This window comes from Anastrepha obliqua, chromosome 2 (genome assembly GCF_027943255.1).
Source record: "Anastrepha obliqua isolate idAnaObli1 chromosome 2, idAnaObli1_1.0, whole genome shotgun sequence".
Lineage (NCBI taxonomy): Eukaryota > Metazoa > Arthropoda > Insecta > Diptera > Tephritidae > Anastrepha > Anastrepha obliqua.
The window spans coordinates 119,012,702-119,035,074 of NC_072893.1; the positions used below are offsets into that span (position 1 = coordinate 119,012,702).

General features: G+C 39.5%; 1 protein-coding gene across 1 annotated transcript in view; it reads right to left on the reverse strand.

Moving 5' to 3' along the window:
* The window catches only part of LOC129238740 (uncharacterized), a 31,073-nt gene extending 11,598 nt beyond the window's left edge, over positions 1–19,475 (reverse strand). The window contains exons 1-3 of the mRNA XM_054873892.1: positions 18,434–19,475; positions 5,631–6,222; positions 2,666–2,928 (exon numbers count right to left, since the gene is read on the reverse strand). Of these exons, the coding sequence (XP_054729867.1) occupies positions 2,666–2,928; positions 5,631–6,222; positions 18,434–19,475 (1,897 nt within the window). The remainder of the gene's footprint in view (positions 1–2,665; positions 2,929–5,630; positions 6,223–18,433) is intronic.
* Between the last annotated feature and the right edge of the window lie 2,898 nt (positions 19,476–22,373).

Below are 22,373 nucleotides of genomic sequence, written 5' to 3' on the forward strand. Positions count from 1 at the left end.
ACAAACAACAAAAAAATTTATTCAGCAAAACCCAAATTTGCTAGAAAAAAGATATTTGCTAACAAAAAAACATATTTGCTCACCAAAAGACAAAATTTGCACACAAAAAAAAAAACCAAAAACAAAAAATTTGTTCTCCCAAAACCAAATTTGCTCACAAAGAAAATTTGTTAAAAAAAAAAAATTGCTCACTAAAAAACAAAATTTGCTCACACAAAAAAAAAATAAATTTGTTAAAAAAAAGAAAAAAATTGCTTAATAAAAGAACAAAATTTGCTTACAAAAAAAAAATTTTTCACCAAAAACCAAAATTTGCTCACAAGAATAAAAAAAAAACAAAACAAAATTTCCTAAAAAAAAATAAAGAATTTGCTAACCAAAACACAAAATATGCTCACAAAAAAACAAATAAAATTTGTTCACCAAAAAACAAAATTTGCTCACAAAAAAACAAATAAAATTTGTTCACCAAAAAACAAAATTTGCTCACGAAAAACAAAAAAGTTTGTTCACCAAAAAACAAAATTTGCTCACAAACAACAAAAAAATTTATTCACCAAAACCCAAATTTGCTAGAAAAAAGATATTTGCTTACAAAAAAACATATTTGCTCGCCCAAAAGACAAAATTTGCACACAAAAAAAAAACAAAAACAAAAAATTTGTTCTCCCAAAACCAAATTTGCTCACAAAGAAAATTTGCTCACAAAAAAAAATTATTCACCAAAAACCAAATTTGCTCACAAAAACGCAAAATTTGCTAAAAAAAGGATTTGCTCTCCAAAAAAAAAAATTACTCACAAAAAAAAATTACTCACAAAAAAAAAAAAAAAAAAACAAAGTACCAGTATGTAAATAAATTCCACCTACTTCGGTCTTAGACACAAACTAACTTGGTTACGCTTGCGCTTAATGGGCCTCATAGGTAAAGGGTGGTGCTTTTAGACACTCTTCCGATTTAATCTTATAATCTTACATAACGTCAAATGTAGCCAAAAATTGTGACTTTTGCCTTTTTGAGGGGGTATTCTAGTGTAGAATTTTGAAAAAATCGAAATTTTTTTGCATATTTTCAAAGGATTTTTTAAAATTCCTATTATTTCATGAGTTATAGCCTTTTTGGTGACATGTCATCGGTTCCGCTCCGTCTTGTCTGAAAACTTTGAACGCGTTTTTCTCAAAACTACTTTTTTCCAGCTGGCGGTCGAGTTCTAATGGACCGATTTACTTCAAATTTGGGGAGGATGTTCTTTATACAGGTACATTCTTTCATCGGATGACTCTAGTTCGAAAGTATAATTTTTCATTCAGTAATAAAAAAAATCGGAATTGTTGAAAAAATATGCAAACTCTTTTTTTTTCAAACAGGCGCCATAATGTGAACAAGGCTCATTCGATAGCAGCATCTACAATAATTAGTAATTCGTGTTGTTTTTTATTTTTCAGATCACCAGGAGTGTTAGAGTCATGCACGCTAGGACACCTTTTTTTGTGACCCCCTTTGACTGCGCATAATTTTGTCAACATTTTTATTTTTTTAGCTAGTTTTTAATGTAATAATTAATAATCAATAAACAAATTATAAAAAATGGTTAACAAACATTTTTTTTGTTTTCTTTGAACAGCGCTTCTAAATCTGGGTGAAGTTCATGCCTCTACATTAAGCCAAAATATCTCGAGAACAGATCAGATTTGGATTCAGTATATCAAAGACTTTTGGAAAAGCTATAAGTACTGATTTCTGGCAATGAAAGTCAATAAAATTTGTTCGACTCTTATTACCTTCCTAGGATTTTTCGTTACTTAACTTAACTCGAAATGTGACAATTGAGTAGAAAAAGTACTTGAATTGGAAAAGGCTACTCGAATGAAACAACAAATCGCTTGCTGCATTACATACTTGGCAGCACTGAACAATTTTATTGACAGTTAGCAAAGCAACGGATTGTGAATTCCTTGGCATGTGTGAGGAAAAATACAATGAAAAAACAGAATATGTACAGAATTGTGCATGTCTTGTATTCGCGTGAAGCAAAATTCGTGCCATATCCCCATGCATGAGTATATACTTATATACGCACTTGGAAGCACCGACCTAAGCAGGTTAATATGCCCTTTCTTTTTTCTTCTCTTACTTCTCTCCTTTTCTCCTTAACCATCTACCATTTTACTTTCCAGAGCTTTAAATACAATGGGTTTTTAGTCCATTGAGTGTTTTAGGAGTTACCAAATATCATGGTGTTTCTTGGCTCGACTTTTTGAAATTGAAATTTTAAAGCAATTTATTCATACGCTAAGCAAATGAAAGCAAATTCACCTGAGTTCGCCTCTGTTTACTTTATTTTGATTTATTTTCCATTTTAATTTTTCACTCAGCGCACAGACCTTATCGAGCAGAGAAGCGACGAATCGAAAGCTGCTAACGGCGAATTAGTTATATAGTCCAGCTGAATGGGTATTAGGAATGATATCCAAGTGTCTACCTGTTTCATGCAATTTATGGTTTCTGTTAGCGCTTCATCTCTAATTCAATAGAAGTCAGCTTTTGCCTAATAATTCCTCCAGAGATTTATAACACGTTTTCATACAAAAAAAAATAAAATTCAGTACTTTAAAAATTACTTCCTTAAACTTTCTGTATTCAGAGTTCAACAGCAAACACTTACCAATTGTCGTTAGCACTGTGAGTGAGTAGAGAAACGCTTTGGCGAAATTCCATTCGTGCGACCCATGCCCATGTCCATATTGACCGCCATGTGTATGTAGTAGGACAGCTTCTGTGGCTGGACTATTACCTGCCATTGCCGCACCACTTCCGCCACCACCGCTGAGGCCGCCATCCATTTCGTGTGATAATTGTAGCAGCGCATCCTCATTCAGTCTCTTGATTAATTGGTCTTGAAATTTGGCAATTTCCAGAGCAGCTAGCCTAAAAGTGTGTAGGTAAGTGAAGTAAAAAAAAGAGAAAGAAACAAGAACAGAATTCTGGTTACAGCAGCAGGGTAATTAATTATGTGTAGGAAAAGTATTTATTTGTTGAAAAAATTTAATGTAGATGTTTAAATGCAAAGTGGTAGGCGCAGCTAACTGCTGATTTCTTCAACTTTTTGCTTCAGTTATCGAAAAAATATTTAGGAATTTCTCATTTCAAAAAAAAAAAGAAAACAAACATTTTGCAGTGTTTGAGACAGAACCATAAAATTACGTGGTATGCATTGGATACAATAATGCCTGCCTCCTTATATGAAGCCCTATAATGAATAGAAATTTTCTTGGAGTTTTCCTTTATCTCATTTCTTCTTCCCAAAAAAAAAAAAAATTGAAAAAGAAAAAGAAAAAGGTTATACTTTTTAATAGAAAAAAAATACTAAAAATTGGTTTTAGGTCAAAACTATCAACAGAACCCAACTAGAGTTACTTGTAAACTTAGGTTAGTTTACAATGGTTGCCCAGAAAGTGGGCCCACTTGGACGTGGAACTCAAGTTCATCCTTTGTGACACCATTGCAAGCGGAAAGAGGTGAAGGAAACCATTAGGACGAAAGTACAAAGAGGATAGGGTGGGAAGAAGATGGAGGGGTTGAGTATTTGTGGATTACGAGCGTTGACTGATGTGCGGTTGTGTTAGCCCCTTTATGCTGCTGATGAACTTCAGAAAATTTGAGATATCAGGGCGTGCTATATCAGCAAGCGTAGGAAGGAAGTGAGCATCAAGACGCTTAAGTCTTAGTCCCGCGAGAGCAGAGCAGCTAAGGAGAAGGTGCTGGAAGATGTTGATTCCACCTCATCCTCAACACAGGTGACGCAAAAAGTACTTAAAAAATTCCAAGTCTCAAGATCCCTCGAACGCCTCCGATTTACATGTGGCCAGAAGAATTTCGCGATCTTACAAGTTTGTGTACTTGTCCAGTGTTCGCTGAGTTGAAGCAAAACCCATTGTTCTATGAGTAGATCGCAGGTTGTCGAGGGGATCCCAGTCCTCTTCCTTCGTGGGGAAACTACCTCACAGGTCCCTTGTCTGGTACTTGTAAACTCAATGCAAAGAAGCCCTGGAATTGTGAGAGGATTTTATAAAGCCAGCTAGGAAGAGGTTAGCAGAAGGTTAATCTACCAAAAATTCAATTATGAGTCATGATGACTTGCTAAACCTTACTGAATAGAGGAAGTTTGCCATTCTCAGCTGTCAAACCATAGTTATCGATATCGATAATTCTCATGCATCTAAAAAAACACCTCATATTGGCTCACCTCCGCTTCGTTGATTCTGTGATACAATTTTTAAGCAATTTTAAACTCTTTTGTGGGGCGATTTTTTGAGAAAAATATTTTTAATTATGGAAAGCTCGATTTAATCTTAATATTTTCCCGGTTTCCATGGATACTGACATCGTTGCTCGAACCAAAGGTTGTTTGAGACTCTTCGAATTTCTGTGGCAGACCATATTCTCAAACTGTAACCCAATGGCGGCTATGAACCCAGAAATATTGTTTTTTAGCCACTGCTGGGTGGTTTTTGTCTTATGGCCTGGAGCGGAATCTTGCTGGAAGATCCAACGCTGTCCATTGAAGAGATTACTGCTCAACTGCTTCACCACATTTTCTAAGACATCCTCCTGGTCTTAACCCCTTTTTCGTAGAAATGAAGAGATATAACATCTTTACAAGACACTCCCCACCAAACCATTACGGAGCTGGATGGCGGGCACGCCGAAACCTTGGAACAATATTTTTTGCGTAGAAGTTTTAGCACAGATTTTTTCGTTTTGCTTATTAAAAACTTCTTCGACAGTGAAAATGTTCTCATTTGTTACAAGAATATTTTAGTGCCCCCAAAGAAGCTGCTTGCATCTGTCGAGTCAAATTTTCTTCAAGCGCGTTGTCAAAATATGACCAGTTGAGTTATGGGAGCCTTTCATGTGAAGATCATCTCTAATTAGTCTTGACATGGTTCTGGTCGATACTTTTATTTCCCTGGACATGTTTTTTAGCTTTTTGAGGGGATTTCAGCGAATTATGTCTCGCACCGTTTTTATGTCTGCACTGGTTCGAACCACACGAGGGCGACCACTTCTTTTTCTGTATGTCACTTCAGATGTTTGTGAAAAACAATTGATCGTGCGGTAAAAAAACATACGAAAAAAAATCAACCAATGAAACTTTGTTGCCGTCTGAACAACGACTGATTGGACGAGTGTGTGAATACATGTGAAATGAGCGGTCGGAGTTCGGCTGCTGAATCTCCCAAGTGACGTGGCCCAGTTGTAGTTTAAAAAATTTTAAATTGGTTTTAGCTGAAAGCTACACTAATACCTAAAGTTCCCCTCAAATTTAGTCAAAGACCAAACCTTGTAATTCTATCAGCCGTGAGTTTTATTCATATCTACCAACAGAAATCTTGTCATAATTGGTTTTGCCGTTTCGTCGATTTCAGCTTACAAATTGTCAACAGAACTTTAGGTATTAATGTAGCTTTCAGCAAAAACCAATTTAAAATTTTTTAAACTACATGAAATAGCGAATTTTTTCCAGTACTACGATAAGCAAAATACCTACTAAATCAAACACATATCACTCAACATTTTCCAACTACTCATTGTAAATCGTAAATCATAAATCTTCCATCTTCACTTACTTTGTCCAATTCTCCTTGTAGAGTATATTCAGTGACACCGTTATATCCCAGATATTCTCAATGGTGCGTTGTCGCACTTCCTGCGTGTCCGCCGACAGCGCCAGTTGTGCCGAGATGATGCCATCGCCGCCCAACTCATCGCCATAGCTAAAGTCCCCAGCACTACCAGTGTCGCTGCGCTCAACGCTCAACGGTACAATGCCCTCCAGCATAGCATTTGCGATGGAAGCACCAGCATTTGATGCAGCAGAATAAGCAGCGCCCGATAATGATGCAGATGCGGATGCCGAGGAAGTGGTAGCGGCGGAGGAGGCGAGTGAAGAGAATGCGGTTAGTGACGATAACGCGGTGCCATTGTCCAGATGCGTTTGTTCGGGTGAAGTGTGATAAATATTTTCCACATTACCGCCACTGCCACGTTTGGTTGAGGCAAGTGTACGTTGCTGTTGTTGCTGCTGCTGTTGTTGTTGGTGTTGTTGTTGTTGCTGTTGCTGACGTTGACGCTGCAGCAGTGTATGATGACTATGATGGTGATAGTGATGCTGCAGGAAAGTTGAGTCTTCGCTCTCGATTGTTAGAAATATGAATGAACCTGGGAATGATAATAGAAAATAGAGGCAGATGTGAAAAATAGTGTTGTGTTTTATTGTTGTTGATGATACGGGAAATGAAGATGAATTCTCGGTATGCATAACTGAGGTATGCGCACAATTTTTCTCACTTTTACACCAGCCCAGCGCCAAGTGTCAGGGTAAGTGAGCCATCGTGAAGAAATGTAAGGGGTTCGTGCGACTTTAGCTATTCCCAGCGATAATGAGGCACCAAACGGAAGCGTTAAGTAAATTGGTGGTGTGTAGGTTAAGTGCACGCAGTGGGATATTCACTTCAATAAGTATAAGTAGTAGTAGTCTTTGCTGTTGGTGCTGGCACTATTGTTGTTGTTGTTTTTGCAACTCAGGTTTATTCTTGCTTACTCGCACCAACAACTATTGTATTATTTTGTAGTTGGCTTTAATTGTGTGCGAGTAAGCACTAATGCTTGTTAAAGAGGGTCTTGGTAGCGTACAGTGGGCTGCAGACTATGAAATAGTGCGCTAAATATTTGCAAAGCTTTTTAAGAGGCGATAGATATGATTTGCTTAACAAAAAGCTAAGTTGGACACAAAATCCCTTACAAAACAGTCGACAACTCCCAAGGTAGCCATGAAATGCCGAGATGGCTGAGTCATTTCGCTGCAGTATAATATGGGTTCCTGGCTATCTCGACGTTTAGGGTAACTGCACAGCCGATGAACTAACGAGACTCGGCACCAAATTGATAGATGAGTACATAGGCAATGACATAGGTATACCCTTACAAACATGTAAGCTACTCATCCTTGCAGAAATCGTAAGGAACGCAAACGATAGATGTCGTAAAGAAGCCACCTGCAAAATCGCCCGTCAACTGTGGCCGACTTTCAATGCTTAACGCGCAGAATCTCTGCAAAGTCAAAATAAACACAGATTTAGCACACTGATTTCGGTCATAACGGATCACCCAAAGGATGGGTGTGCAAGCACATGACTTCTGTAGAAGCTGTCTTGATGAGGAAGAAGAAGCGACAATCGTGAAATTTCTGTGCCATTGCCCTGCTCCATCCAGACGGAGATTTCTCTCCAGACTATTCTAGGCAGACAATTTTTTAATAAATAAAAATACCGCAGCTCTGCAGAAATCAGATATATTCTAATTTTTTGGAAAGCACACACTGGTTTTAGGAGAAACAGGCAAAGCTACCCACGCGGCATCACAATGAGCTATGAGCCTGAGTGTGTCCCATAGGACAACCGCTTCAACCTAACCTAACCTAAGTTGGACACGAAATTCGAATATTCAAACGTAAATTTTGTACTACCAAACATTCGGCATCCGGCGGTCTATCGTTAAGGGAATGCATTTTATTCGAACGCTTGCTGTAAAACAAAATTTTGAATTTCTCACTAGACAGCAAGCGACATATGCGTAAGACTGGTTGTGCGAAAAACACGAATTTATAAGACTTAATCCATAAACTTGTTTTGTTTTTTATTTTCCTGGCAATTAATGGAACACAAAAAAACTTTATTGTATCATTGTATTCGAGTAAGATGTGTTTCGGGATTTTCGCTAAGATGGAAAAAGTGCAGTGTCGTTCGGTAATTCGCTTTATGTTTTTGAATGGGGAAAAATGCGAGGAGATAAAAGCAAAGTTTGATGCTGTTTAAGGAGACGCTTCGCCATCTTCCCCACAGTCAGATATTGGTGTAACGAATTTAAACGTGGGCGAACATCCGTTTTAGGCGATAAGGCGATATATACGAACCCATCTGTGATAACCACAATCATCGTAAACAGATTGAGATGGGCAGGTCACATATTGCGGGCTAACATGGATTACCCACCTCAACAAATAATCTTCGGTAAATGCCACAGACAGAGAAGAAGGGGCCGCCCGCCGCTTAGATGGATTGACGGTGTAGAAGACGCAAGCTTATTGGGATTTCGGCGTGGAGGACACAGGCACGAAACTGAGATACAGCAGGCGAAGACCCGACCAGGGTTGTCCAGCCAACAATGATGATGATGAACATCCGTTTTTCATGAGAAGCGACCCGGACGCCCGGCAGACGTGTTTACCGAGGAAATCATCCAAAAGGTCCACGACGTGATTCTCGCTGATCGACGAACGAAAGTGCGCGAAATAATAGAGGCCATAAGTGTGTCGACTGGAACAGCAATTAATATTTTGTATGATAAGTTGGCGATGTAGAAATTGTCAGCCCGATGGGTGCCCCGATTGCTCACAATGGACAACAAGTGGATGCGACTGTGTTTGGAGCAATTTAAGCGAGATCCGAAGGAATTTTTGCTTCGAGTTGGATGGATTCATCATTACACACCAGACACTAAGCAAAAATCAAAACAATGGATTTCTCCCCGCGAATCTGCTCCAAAGAAGACGAAGACAGTCCCAACGGCTGGAAAAGTCAAAGGGCGACGATTTTTTGGAATGGGAACGCCGTTATTCTCACTGATTCTTTAGAAAAAGGTAGAACGATTAAAGGATAATATTTCGGTGAGTTATTGTACCACTTTCACAAAAAATTGAAGGAGACACCGTCGCACGTTGCGGAAAAGAAGGTAAGGTAAAGAAGGTGCGAAGGTGCGAAGGTAAGGTAAAGCTGGTGCGTTAGCACTTTCATCTGAAGTTGTCGTCGCCAAACTGCATGAATAGCGTTATGAATGACTGTCGTCCTGTACCCTGTATTCACCCGATTTTACTCCCTTTCACTTTTTCTTGTTCCCTAACATGAAGAAAAGGCTCGCGAGAAAAAATTTTAGTTCAAACGAGGAAGTCAACGCCGAGACAGACACGTATTTTGGAGAGTTCGACAAATCCTATTTTTTGGAGGGGTTAAAAAATGGTCGGAGGGGTTAAAAAAATGGTTGGGAGAAGTGTATCTTTCTAAACGGGACTATGTTGAAAAAAAAAAAAATATTTGAAAAAAATGGTGCTTTCATTTCTATCATGGGTACTTATTGAACCACCCTCGTAAGAGCAATAAGTCCATTTTAGAACTCTCCCAGTCGAACTGTGCAAAAAAATGCGCACGGAATCTTTAGGTCACTTGTAGCGGGATAAAAAGTATTGTACAAGTTGGCGCAAAATTAATCATCCAATTTCGTTTTTGAATCATACAGTAAAAATACTGAATAAAAAATCAATTTTGCAGGATGGAACTTTTTGTTGGATCTTTGCTCCCTCCATTGTTTGTCTGTTTGTATACCGCAGCTGTCCAGTTTGGCGACTGACTTACGACGTCATTTGCAAAAATTATACATTTTTCGCTAGGGTCATTAATTTTGTATAAGAAAAAATACTTGGAGACTGACTTTTTTTAATTTTTTAATTTTTTTTTACTATTAATTTTATTTTTATTTTTTTAATTATTTTTTTTTTATTGCTTGGTGTAATTAGTTCACTGCTTGGCAAACGCATTAAACCACTTGCTCCTCGTCTTAGAGCTCTTGTACGGTCATGGGCCATTGTAGGTATGTAGGTAGGTAGGTAGGTAGAAGTGGTAGTCGGCTTCTCAGCCAGCTTAGATCATTGCCGATCCATTGAGATACCATAGTAGCAGTTTATTTACCACTCCTCGTTAAACCATTTTATTTTAAGCGCAAATCCACTGATCTGGCTTACTTTTACTTACGAGTATATCCCTTAGGTCGTCAGTATCATTCAAGAACAATGAGCCAAAGTATCGAAACCTAGTGCCATGCCACGCGGGACAGTAACAGAGAAGATGTCTGACAGATTCTTCCTCCTCCTCATTCGTACAGCTTCTGCAATAGTCAAAATGAGGTACATTCATTCTTTGAGCACGTCGACCTAGAAGACAATGGCCCGTGATCAAAGTAACCAACATAGAGACGTTTTTCTTTGACCGGTTAAATAACACCTATGAGCGCCTGGCATCTCATTTTGACCGAATTATTTTTGTAGCGTTGCATGTTAATCTATCAACCCATCTCGTGTGACGCTGTAGTGAAAAAGCTACTTGCACCACGTAGTTTGTAGGTTGAGAGGGGTAAACGTACAATCTTCATACCCAGAGGGAAGCGCGTGTTAGTGCCCGCTCTCGCTAATTTGTCTGCCTTCACAATTCCCTGGCACTCATATCAAATGGTTGCGGAAATATTCCGCCAACTCATTATGAGACGCCCGGCATTTGCGAGCAATGTTGGAATTAGTGGCAATTCCACTAAGAAATTTAATCGCCGCTACTGGCGGTCGCCGTAGACGAATGGGTTGGTGCGTGACAACCATTCGGAATTAAGAGAGAACTTGGGTTCGAATCTCGGTGAAACACCAAAATTAAAAAAAGTTTTTTCTAACAGCGGTCGCTCTTTGGCATGCAATGGCAAACCTCCGAGTGTATTTCTGCCATAAGAAACCGCTCAACATAGGTCCCTTCAATTGTGGAATAAAACCCAGACGCGCGCCACAAATAGGCGGAGGAGCTCGGCCAAACACTTCGGCTAAACTTCTCTAAAGGTAGTCAACTTTTTGCCTTACCGACCAGACAGCTACCTCATTGATGGCTAGAATTTAGCCTGAAATCCGCATCAGCCGAAACGCTTACTTTTGGCTTCTTACATTAGACATCAAAGTCAACTTTATCGTCAAGCTTTGAGCCATCAATCATAGCTCATGCTGTTATCTAGTTATTATTATATAATATTCACAAATTAATTGTCCTGCAAACACTGTACTCCAGAGGCCAACCACCAGCAAACAAATGCCAGCTGCTGTCAAGCAGATAAACGTTGATGAGTTACTTATACGCCCTGACATACAAATAAACATAGACAATTTTGTATTTGTAAAGTAAACGAAGCTACCGACAATAGACTACGAAGATGGGTTACCACGCAGGCGACGGTGGCGGCGACGTTGCCACAATACTCTCCACTGGCAACTATCATATTTGCAAAGCCAAGCGTTCGGGAGTGGACTTGACAAACTGGCAGTTGCACAGAAATCACTGACGTTGCTGGTGAAATTGTTGTAAGTTGGGCTAAGAAAAATCACACAACTATGTATAAGTATGCGTACAAGTATATGTATTTATATAACTACACAAACTGCATGCACTAGCGCACTTAAGTTTTAAAGCATGCCTGTACTCCGTAAAGTATACACCACACAATCAAAGACTAACGGTGGTTGAAGTACTCAAAGTGGAAGAAGTAGTAAAAGAAGCAACCTTGCGTTGACGCTTTCGCATACACATACATACATATAAAGTTTAAAGTCCTTGTAAGTGTTAATTAACGCGGCAAGCGTGCGAAAGCGAGCACAAGTCCTTGAGACAACATAATCATTATTGCTGGTGGGATAAATGTTGGCAACACTGTAAAATGCTTTAGCTGACTGCTCCAAAGATTGACTAGCTGACCAGCTTGCGAACCGGGTTGACTGGTTGTCTGCTTGCCGCAGTAGTTGTAAGCCAAACATTTGACTTGTCCTTCTAATGTCAAACATTCCGCACTCATTTTATTCTATTTTTTTGTTTGGAACTTTTCATCATTTAAAATATTAAGCATTTTTACACTTCGTAGCGTCACTTTAATTGTACTTCAAGTGTCACGTATTCCTCTTAATAGCTGTCCTGTTGTTCAATGCTGCGCACTTAAGTTTGCCAAAGTTACTTCAATTACAACAACTTGTAATAGTGAAAGTGCTCCTGCAGCTGAACGATATACTCAATTAGTAGTAATTTGTATGCGAAAGCGATGATTTGTGCGCAGAGTGTGGCCGAATAAATTGTAACTGTGCTGGCCATTCGCTGTACTCGAATGTACTTAAAGAGAGATTTATACGAACTGATATGGTTTTATTTGTGGAATTTTCTACGTGCTCTGGCTGCAATAACGATCTGCCAGCGGTAGCGGTAAGAAAGTGAAATACTAAGTATTTTAATACGAGTACCTTTACGCTGGGGATATGATAATGTAATTTCTTCTAGAGGCTGAGACGAATACGCACAGGCTGACCCATACAGAGGCCGTATAATTTTTTTTAAATTTCATATTTTAATTTAGCATTTGAATAAATAATTTACTGCTTGAATGCATTAAATGACCTGAAGTTTGGAATAGCGAGCTAACTTCCAAAACTGTACAGCAGAGCCATGAGGATTTGCTAATACACTGCTGGTCTTAGGTTAGACGCACGTTTAGTTGCATATAACTTTGCTTCATATTTATATATTAAAGGACGATAGAAAAGAAGTTGAAATGCAAAAACATTTCTTATTTAATGATACGTTAAATATAATATTCAAATGATTATACATATTTAACAAAATTGTGGTTTTCAAACATTTTCTTAAGGGGGGGGGTAAGAGATAAAAATCGATTTTTTTTGCGTGTTATTGTAGTAAAACATTTCAAAAATACCGTGTTTAAATTTTAAGTCAATCCAAGCAAAACTTTTTAAGTTATAGAGCATAAAGCCGAGCCGCCTCAAACATCTGCCGAGACGCGCTTTAAACGCGGTTTTCTCGAACCTTTTTTTTGAAGTGCGTAGTCATTGGCATTTGAAAACTACTCAACCGATCCTTTTGAAATTTTGCACACATATTTTACATATAAAAAACCTCCCCCCAACGTTTTTTTTCGCCATTTTTTTTTTATATTAAGGTGGTTTTACACCTACAAAATGGCGGCATTTTTTCGTCAAAAATCACTTTTTACTTCAAACGACTACCAAATGGCTGAAAATGAAAATAAATCGTCAAAATAAACGTTGGGGGGAAGTTTAACTCATACTTTAACTAAATTATTCGATTTTTTTGATTTCAGATGATTCTACGCTGAGATATGCTGACTACTGCAAAATGTATTTTTGAAAAGACGTCTACGTAAATGTGCTCTCATTCGCTCATTTTGCAATATTTTTACATGAAAATTTTATCAAATATTCTTGAAATATTACTTTATAATATGCAACAACTTTTAATAAACTGACTTGAACCGTTTCGCTACAATAAATTCATGAAAAAAGTGTTTTTTTAGCGTTTATCCCTTACTCACCCCCTTAAAGCTAATCAAAATAAGGCGAGTTTTTCTTGGTCATTAGAATAGACGCACTTTAACTTTTTAATTTTTATAAGAAAAGTATTTGGATTTTAACTTAAATTACTATTTGATTTATTTGAAATAAAAAATAATAATAATTTCAGTAATGAGTACTGCCTCCTTTGTTAGTAATAACTTCATAAATCCGGTCCTTCATAGAATGATACAAGGAATCTAAGTAGTTCAAGGAACTCTCGCTCCAAGCACGTTTAATATCTGCATTTAATGTTTCCTTATCTTCGTATTGCTTTCCTCCTTCGTATATATTCCGTGTTAGCCAGCACCAAACATTTTCAATTACGTTAAGATCTGGAGAATATGGTGGCCAGGTCATGATATTAACGTTTTGACTCGAAATAAAAGATTTTACTACTCGAGAGTTATGAATGGGAGCATTGTCTTGTTGAAAAATCCAAGGAATCGGTCCAAAGAGATCTTTTAATTTTGGAAATACGGACTCCAACAATGTTTTGAAGCGATCGCCGTTCATCTTTTGATCGATAAAAATCAAGTCAATTGTTCCATAAAACGTGATAGCACCCCACACCATTATTCCCCCTTCTCGTCTATGGTGGCGACTTAAATATAGCTCATCTTTCCGCAAATCGTGATAATAATATTGAAATCCATCAGGGTCATCTAAATTAAAACGTTTTTCATCAGTAAATACAACTGAACGCCAATCATTTAGTCGAGTGTCAGATTGGACAGTCCACGTCATGTATTCTTTCGCGAATTGAAGCCGGTTTTCTTTGCGTATTGCATTCAAAGGGGTTTTTTTCTTGATTTTTAGACGCTTCAGGTGTTCTGCATTTCTGATCTTACGCTGAACAGTTGATAGGCTTGCTTTTACTCCAGCCAATTCCTTGATCTTAGCAGCAGATTTAGTCGAATTCGAAGCAATTCTAACAATTTGGCGTACTGCTTGTTTTGATAGTGCCTTTTTTTCCCTTTGAAGTTATTTCCATATGCCTCTGGATCCTTCAAATATCTGACAACAGTTCTGGAGCTGCGATTTATTTGTTTGGCAATGTTCCGATTGGACAGTCCTTGGGAGTGAAGAAAGTCTACTTTTTGACGTTCCAATAAGCTCATAACAGTAGCTTTCCCCATTTTTTTTCTTCAAATGTAGCTCGAAAACACTTTATTTGTTTATTTTTGATATTTTTTCAATACGAAAGTTTACACTTGTCCACGCAATACGAAGAAATTTAAGCTGCGTCTAATTCAATGACCAACCGAAAACTCTTGTGATTGCCATAGAAATTTCTATAATCTCCGAATGTACAGTTATTTTTTCGCAAATCAACCAGCTGTCAGCATTTTTTTTTTTCGAACAAGATTCGCGCTTTGATAAGAAAAGCATTTTGGACAATTAGAACAAGCATGATAATAAATAATTGATTTTGTTTAAAAAAAAACGATGGTGCGTCTAATCTAAGACCAGCAGTGTATGTATCTGCCTTTATAAAGCTAAGTTCCAGAATATGTTTACATGTAAGTTTATAACTTTGTATGGAATGCTCTGATATGCACAGGGTTCATTGCATTTTGAAGCTTATCTTTCCTCGAAAGTTTTTGGAGAAATATAATGCATAAACTTAAAAAAGAGGCGTGTCAAGAAGCCAAAATGTGTTGAAAAATCACAAAATTTGTATTCAAACTACAACAAATCAAACATTTATTCAACCGATTCGAGTAGTATTTTGTTGCTAGGCTATGCTAAGTTATGTGATACCATTGCAGTATAAGAATAAGAAAGAGAAATGCAGAAAAGAAGTGATAATTTTATGAAGTTATAATTAAGGGATATGGAGAAGACCGAAAGGTGGCAACTTACGATCGTGTTAACTGCTTCACGTGGATAAGACGCTGATAACCATGCCTATGGCCGATTGTAAACTACTTATAGATAGGGAAACCATCAATAAGGTAAATACAACTTGGCAAAACTTCTCAACATGCGAGCTAAGTAGACAGACATGGCCGAAATGGAACAGCGGTCGCTCAAAAAGCTTGTTAGGATTTAACAGAAAAGCTATAAGAAAAATTATACGGGTATTAACTGGTCATTGTCTAATAGGCAGCCACGCTAGAAGGTTAGGACTCCCGTACTTCGATTTCTGTTGAAGCTTTCTTAATACAGAAGAGGAAGCAACAGTCAAGCACCTTTTATGTGAGTGTGAAAGCTTAGCGACGAGGAGGCTCCGCACTCTTGACATGGCATTTTTAACTGGTGTAGCGGACATAGCGCATCTAAGACTAACGAAGCTTTGCTCGTTCATGAAAGCTACCGGATGGTGTGAAAAGGAACCCATAGGGTAAAAATTGTGATACCACTGGATACCACTGGGTGTTTGGCCGAGCTCCTCCTCTTATTTATGCCGCGCGCTTTGATGTTGCTCCACAAATATAAGCAGGTGTAGGAAAAAAAATAGTGTTCACGACGGTATAAAAACTAAGATGCCTCAATATTCATAAATTCATTATGAATGTATAAATATATAAGGTACAGCTGCGTCTGGGTGCCCATCAGGTCTAAAACTGTTTTACGCTTGAGCCGCCGACGATGAATATTTGGCTGAAGCAAAGCCAATGCTTCAGCGTTGACATGTGTACTTAAACGTTGCTTGTGAACCGGTAAGTCATACGTATACAAGAGGTACAAGAGAGGGCCTAGGATGCTTCCTTGAGGTACCCCCGAATAGGCGTTGTCAAGTCTGACACGAAAGTATCTGCCATTAAGGTAGGAAGAAAGGATTTCGCAATAATTCCTGGGCAAAATCAATTTAAGTTTGTGGAGTAAGCCCGTATGCCAAACTTTGTCAAACGCCTGCGAGACGTCAAGGAACACCGCTGCGCAAACTTTGTTTTCCTCTATCGCACACTCTATGGTTCTAACAACCTTGTGAACTTGGTCGATAGTGGAGTGATTTTTTCGAAAGCCAAATTGGTGCGCTGGAATAACTCTCTTGTTTTCTATAATCGGCAACATTCGAGTCAGTAACAGTCGTTCAAAAAGTTTGGACAGCATTGGTAGCAGAGAAATAGGTCGGTATGAAGACACATCATTTGGCGATTTTCCGGCTTTCAGAATCATAATTACTTCTGCTGTCTTCCAGTACAAAGGAACATATTTTAACAAAAAACACAAATTAATCAATTGAGACAGACAAGTAACACAATTATTGGGCAATCTCTGAAGAATTTCTGCAGTTATGAGGTCGAAAGCAGGTGTTTTTTCGTTTTCATTTTGAAAATTTCGCTCATTACTTCTTCGTTACTGCTGACATCGCTTTCAATCCAATTTGACGAGATGTCAATATCTTCAGATCCATCATTGGCATAGAAGGTTTTACGAAGATTCTCTGCAAATAAATTTGCTTTTTGCTCATTGGATTTTGCCAATGGGTGTCGTTTATTTTGATGGGTGCTATGTGTTTTATCGGTCGATTAAATGACTTTGCTGCCTTCCATAAAGAGTAATTTGTGGATTTATCAGATGTGAGGCTCTTAAGAAATCGATTGAAATTATCATTTTTGAATGTCTGAATTTGAACGTGTAGTTGTTTTGTTGTTTGGTTGAGTTTCAATTTGTCCTCAGGATATCTGGTTTGCTACCAACGACGTCTAAGTTTTCGTTTTTTATTTATCAGCAACTTCATATATGATGGGAATTTTTTCTAATTTTTTCCATGCTGCGTTTTGAATTATTTGCGTGGACTGAAGCACGGCATCATCAAAATCATCAATAGTCACGATACGGCCGTTGTCTACCACTACAGCTTGTAATTGCAGTTGGAAGTACTGCCAGTTGGTGAAGTTATTAAATAGACGAGGAGACGTTTTATTTAGTACCGCATTCCCTGATATTTCTAAAGGATCGGTGAGTGGCCAGAGTTCAGAAATAGAAAGATGGTTTGCGGGAATATTTTTGAAGACAAAAAAGTCAATCAAATCAGGTACTTTGTTGATGTCTGAAGGCCAATATGTTGGCTTGCCAGTTGTATTTATTTCGCAACCTCTTCGTCTTATGGCTTTAAATATTTCGCGCCCTTTTGTCGTTGTAAGCGTAGACCCCCAATGTACGTGCATAGCGCTGAAATCGCCTCCTATAATAAAACGTCCTTTGTATCTTTTGCTGCAGATGCAAAAGAAACTATCGATAGCGAATAACTCCCATACGCCCATGTGAGAGGAACCTGGGAGCATGCCCCACATAGCACTGGTATGACCCCACAGAGATATTAGAAGACGAGCCTATAGCATAAAGCTGCCTACAAATGTGGTGAACCCAGACGTGGGTCCATTTAATAGACGCCATTATGGGCCTTTCCGAAGTAAGTTTCACGAAAGGAGTCTCCCCAGAAGAGAGGAGGGATTGTTCTAGTGGCTATACCATTCTACTCAGTGTACGACGGTTGCTGTAAGTGTGAAGACATTATGAACGCTACCTCATCTACCAAAAAAAAAAAAAAACAAAAATGATCTACATCTTAGCACAGCGAGAGCAGAACAGCCAAGTGAAGGTGATGAGGTGATTTTACCTCATTCTCTGACAGCTGCTGCAAAAAAGACTCGAAGTCAAGTCACACTGCGTGGATAAGAGACAATATTTGGAAAGAACATCCTCAAAACTCGAGAGCTGCGGCTTTGTTAGCCTTAAAAGTTCCCTCGGGCGGATTTAATATACCTGTAACCAGAAGAGCCCCCGCGACTTTACACGTTTGTGTACTAACGTAGTTCGTGTGGCGATGCAGTCCACCTTACCAGGACTAGAACACACGTTTTTTAACAAAGCCACAATCCTCTCATTACGCGGAGAAACCACCTCGAGACTCCCTATTGTACCTAACGCATTTGTCTAGCAGTTTATCGCAATATTTCTCTGATCAGAAACCCAAACGAGTCTAATATCGAAGTATTTGTATGTGGTCGAGAGAGAGAAGCCGACATACTTCGAGCGCACCAACAACGAGCCCTAATTATAGCGTGGCTGTGAGATCTCTGAGAAAGAAACAGTGGTGGCCATAATGGCCAGTCTCTTTTGATCTAAGAGAAGTGCGGTTCGCGAAGATTAGTTTTCAATGATCTTAACTTAATTTCCCATATTCTGAGTTTCACTCATACTCACCCAACAACGTGTACGCCAGCAGCAGAGCGCAAATTCCTAGATTCGTCAATAGTGCCGACCAAATCGTTTGTGCCTTCTGTTTGCGTCGCTTTTTCTGCTGTGACTTCGTTGCCGTTGAGGAGTTCCCACTGCCGCCAAAACAAGCGCAACATTTCGATGAGCGCTTCGAGTCCGCACCACCGCTAGCTGCACCTATGGAGTTGCTCATACCACCAGCGGGGTTTGTCGGGTGATTTCCATGTCCTCCGCTGGCATTACCGCTCGAGGTTAAACCCGCTGAAGGGGGTGGCGGCGGTGGTAATGATTGCTGCGTTGTATGCTGCAGTGAAAGCACCGTTATGGGCGTCGTTGCATGCTGCAACATATCGCTGGCAAGCGAAAGTGTGGCAGGTGGTAGTTGTTGTTGCTGAGGTGCATGTGACGCTGATTGATAACTAGTTGCAACACCACTCACATACTCATAACCGCCAGTCGCAGCAGAAGTGGGCAACGACAGCGCATGTGATTGCGGATGCGTTGGTGGACCTGGACCCATTCCGCCACCACACATACTCAGCGTAGACGGCGGCAGACTGAGCGGTGTTGTTGCCACCGATGCTGCTGCTGCCGCAGAGGCGGCATTCGGATATTTGAGTATACCGACGGGCATTGGGGCGGGCGTATTAGTAGATGTAGCAGCCAGTAAGCCGCCTTCGATGTCCTCGAGTGTGGGCATGGGTAGCAGGGGAGTTTTGAAGGTGCTTGTGCCACCGCTGTTGGATGCATTGCCGCCGCCCATCATTGAAATAGCGGAAGGAGGTGGCGGCGGTAATGGCGGTGACGCGGATGATGTGGAGGATGCGGATGCATTCAGCTGCCCGTGTGGTATTATCGGTATATTCACGTAGGTAGTCGTCTGTGAGGCGGGCGACGACGCAGAAGTGTCCGCCGAAGTCGTTGTAATGCTGCTGTTGCTAGGAGTGGCATAGCCATTAGTATAGCCGCTGTCGCACAGCAAACTTGCCGATGGTGGTGGTGGGAATTTCTGTTGATCGATATTCATGTTGTGGCTATAGGTCTGCGCCTGTTATGCAATGATTGTTGGCTCTGTGGTGGCAGAGGCGTGGTTAAGAGCGCAGGTTGACATGGTTGAAGTGTGCGCAGCGGGAATTGCCAATTTCAAGGCGGACAAATTTTCGAGTCAATGCTTCAGTTTCGACACTGCTGATAAAGCTGCAAGTAAAGAAACAAAACCGAAAAATTGGGTTTAGCGTATACATATAGAATACAGAATATATCAAAATTAAAAAATCAAGTAACATGAAAATTGGAATTTCAAAGAGTTTACTCGAGGGCTTTAGTGAGTTGGAAGATCTCAGCGCTGTCGGAGTTAGGCATATGCTAAAGGTTTTGATCAGTTTACATTGGATTTGATGAGATCGCGGCAAGTTTCTTATTAGGAAGCACAGTGGGCTCTGATTAACATTTGCGGAAGAAATTCTTCAGAAAATGAAATGTTATACCTGCGGGTTTCTAAACGGAGATTTTCACAATACTCGGTGCAGTGGAATGGATAATTGAGAGGATGCCAGTGAACGCCAGTGAAAAACGAAAAACTTTCGTGGGTGTCACAAATTATCCAAGAATGTAAGCTGGTTAAGCTCCATCACGCAGATGAAAAACTTAGACTTGGGAACCCAAATACTATGATATTCAACGTGATGATGAATTGGCGAACTATGAATTTGTGGTTCGCCAAATGGGACCAATGCCAATCATCAGTTCAGGTTTTGCAGCAGTCTTTAGGTAAATCTAAGATCTTCTTCACAAAAGAAACAGAAACCGCTGGTGATGGCTTTACACTGGTATAATAACTACAAGGCTTGAAAAAAGGCTGATAGGATGGCAGCAGAATTCCTTATCAAGCAGCGAAGGAATGAGTAAGGATTACTTGTTGGATTGATCGCGGGACATAATGCCTGGGATCAAAAGGAAATACAACTTTCATAGGCATCATGTGAAACACAATTTGTGTTCTTTGGAGAGGAGAATGACAATTTAGAGCACCTGCTTTGCTTTTTCCCGACATTTCGTTGAAGAGAAAAGAAGGCCCTTTTTTTAGTCAGATGTATTATCTTCTGTACCAACTTGTCAGATTCCTCAAAGAGCCAGAAAAGCTCAAAAAGGAATAAAACATATGATATTCTACAGACCATCTTGGTCTTTCCAATCCATACCTTATACTTTTAGTTACAGATTTTAAGTGGTACGGACATCCATTCCTTAGCCCTTGGATTTTTATTAATGATATATCGCACTACTCAAATCGATCTAATTCACTTAAACATAGCATTGTTGAAGCTTATCAGCAAATTTATGTTAGTTGTGAGCAGCTACACTTAAAAAGAGTTCATTTGGTTTCTATAGAGAGCCTTTATGGTGCAGAGGATAGATTTTACTAAGCCCTGTATCTTTTGATAATTTTTTTCTGCTTCGTCCACTATGTGAAAAGGTTGAAGTAACACTCTGGCACTCCCGAAGTAGCACGAAAGCGCCGTTCTGATATCATTATGAGACCTCCTACAGGGCGATATCTACTGCCAGCTAGAGCTGTTGATGTAATTGAGAAGATTGCTCGGATTTAGGTTGGCGCACTGCCCCAGGCTGTTGAAGAAACGAGCATCCAGTGACCTTAATCGTCTAGCTGCCAAACGCAGACATTTACAGAGAAAATGCTCAACAGTCTCCTTCTCTGAAAGGTACCCACATCTTCTGCAATAGGGGTTAAATGGTAAACTTCACCGCCAGTGATGGTTCAATGACCGCCGAACACAATTACGAGTTTTGAAATTGAATGACGTGGAGTCCCAAAAAGTTTCTGCATTCTGTGTCTATTGTACTGGGGTCAAACGGTTTTCGAACTAGCGCACGAAGAAATTGAGCTCCATCTGTTGTGCGCTTCCCCTTTAAGAGCAGTCAGTGGGATGCCGATAAAGGGTAGGAGGTCTTTGAGACCAATTTAGTCCCCTTCTTGACACGCTCATAAGCAATTTCATTTCCCTCCATGTTCCTATGCCTTGGAACCCATATCAGTGAAATGTTACCTGCACACCCGAGAGATTTGATTTACTCCTTACAGGAGTTGACTAGCTTGGATCTGCACTATGGCGTCGTCAGAGGTTTGATCTCGCCTTGACTATCGGAGAAAATGTTAATTTCTCCCTTGCTTCCACGTTCCTTAAGCACTGTACTGCTGTGATCGCAGCTTGGCTATCGAAGAAAATGTTCATATCTCCCTCACTCCCGCATTCCTTAAGTATTTTACATGCTTGCAGGATCGCAAAGACGTCTGCCTGGAAAACCCTATCAGTATTCAGTAATTTTAAGGAGATAGACAATTTGGTTGATTCAGAAAAAACATCTGCTTCGACTTCCGATCCCATCTTGGAGATGTCAGTGAAGACAGAGCTACCAGTTTCGGTGCAGATTTTCGTTCCAACCCTGCCTATGTGACCCAGCTGCCCACTAAGACTGTGGTCCTCGAAAAAGTTCACAGCATTACTATAGAATGCGAAGAAAATGTTTTGCTCCTCTCATCACTTTATTAGATTTAGCATTTCCCTAGTTTTAGATAATAGAAAATAAAAAATGATTGAGTTTCCTAGTGAAGCCGAATTTGTTAAAATTATAGAGCCATATGATCATTAAGATTAAAAGACAGACAGTTATTTTAATGGTTCGTTTTCGGCTGGCTTATTCTGTAAGTTATTATACAGGGTGAGCCATATAGCGTTTGCTTTTTGAACCACCTATTTTCTTGTGAATGGTAACACAAATGACATGTCAAATATGTTCATAATTTACTTAAAGGTTTGACATTTACGAAATGGGACGCTATACGCTTGAACAAAATTGGAAAATATTTCCAAAGTGGTGAGTCTTCTTCTTCTTTTCTGATTTT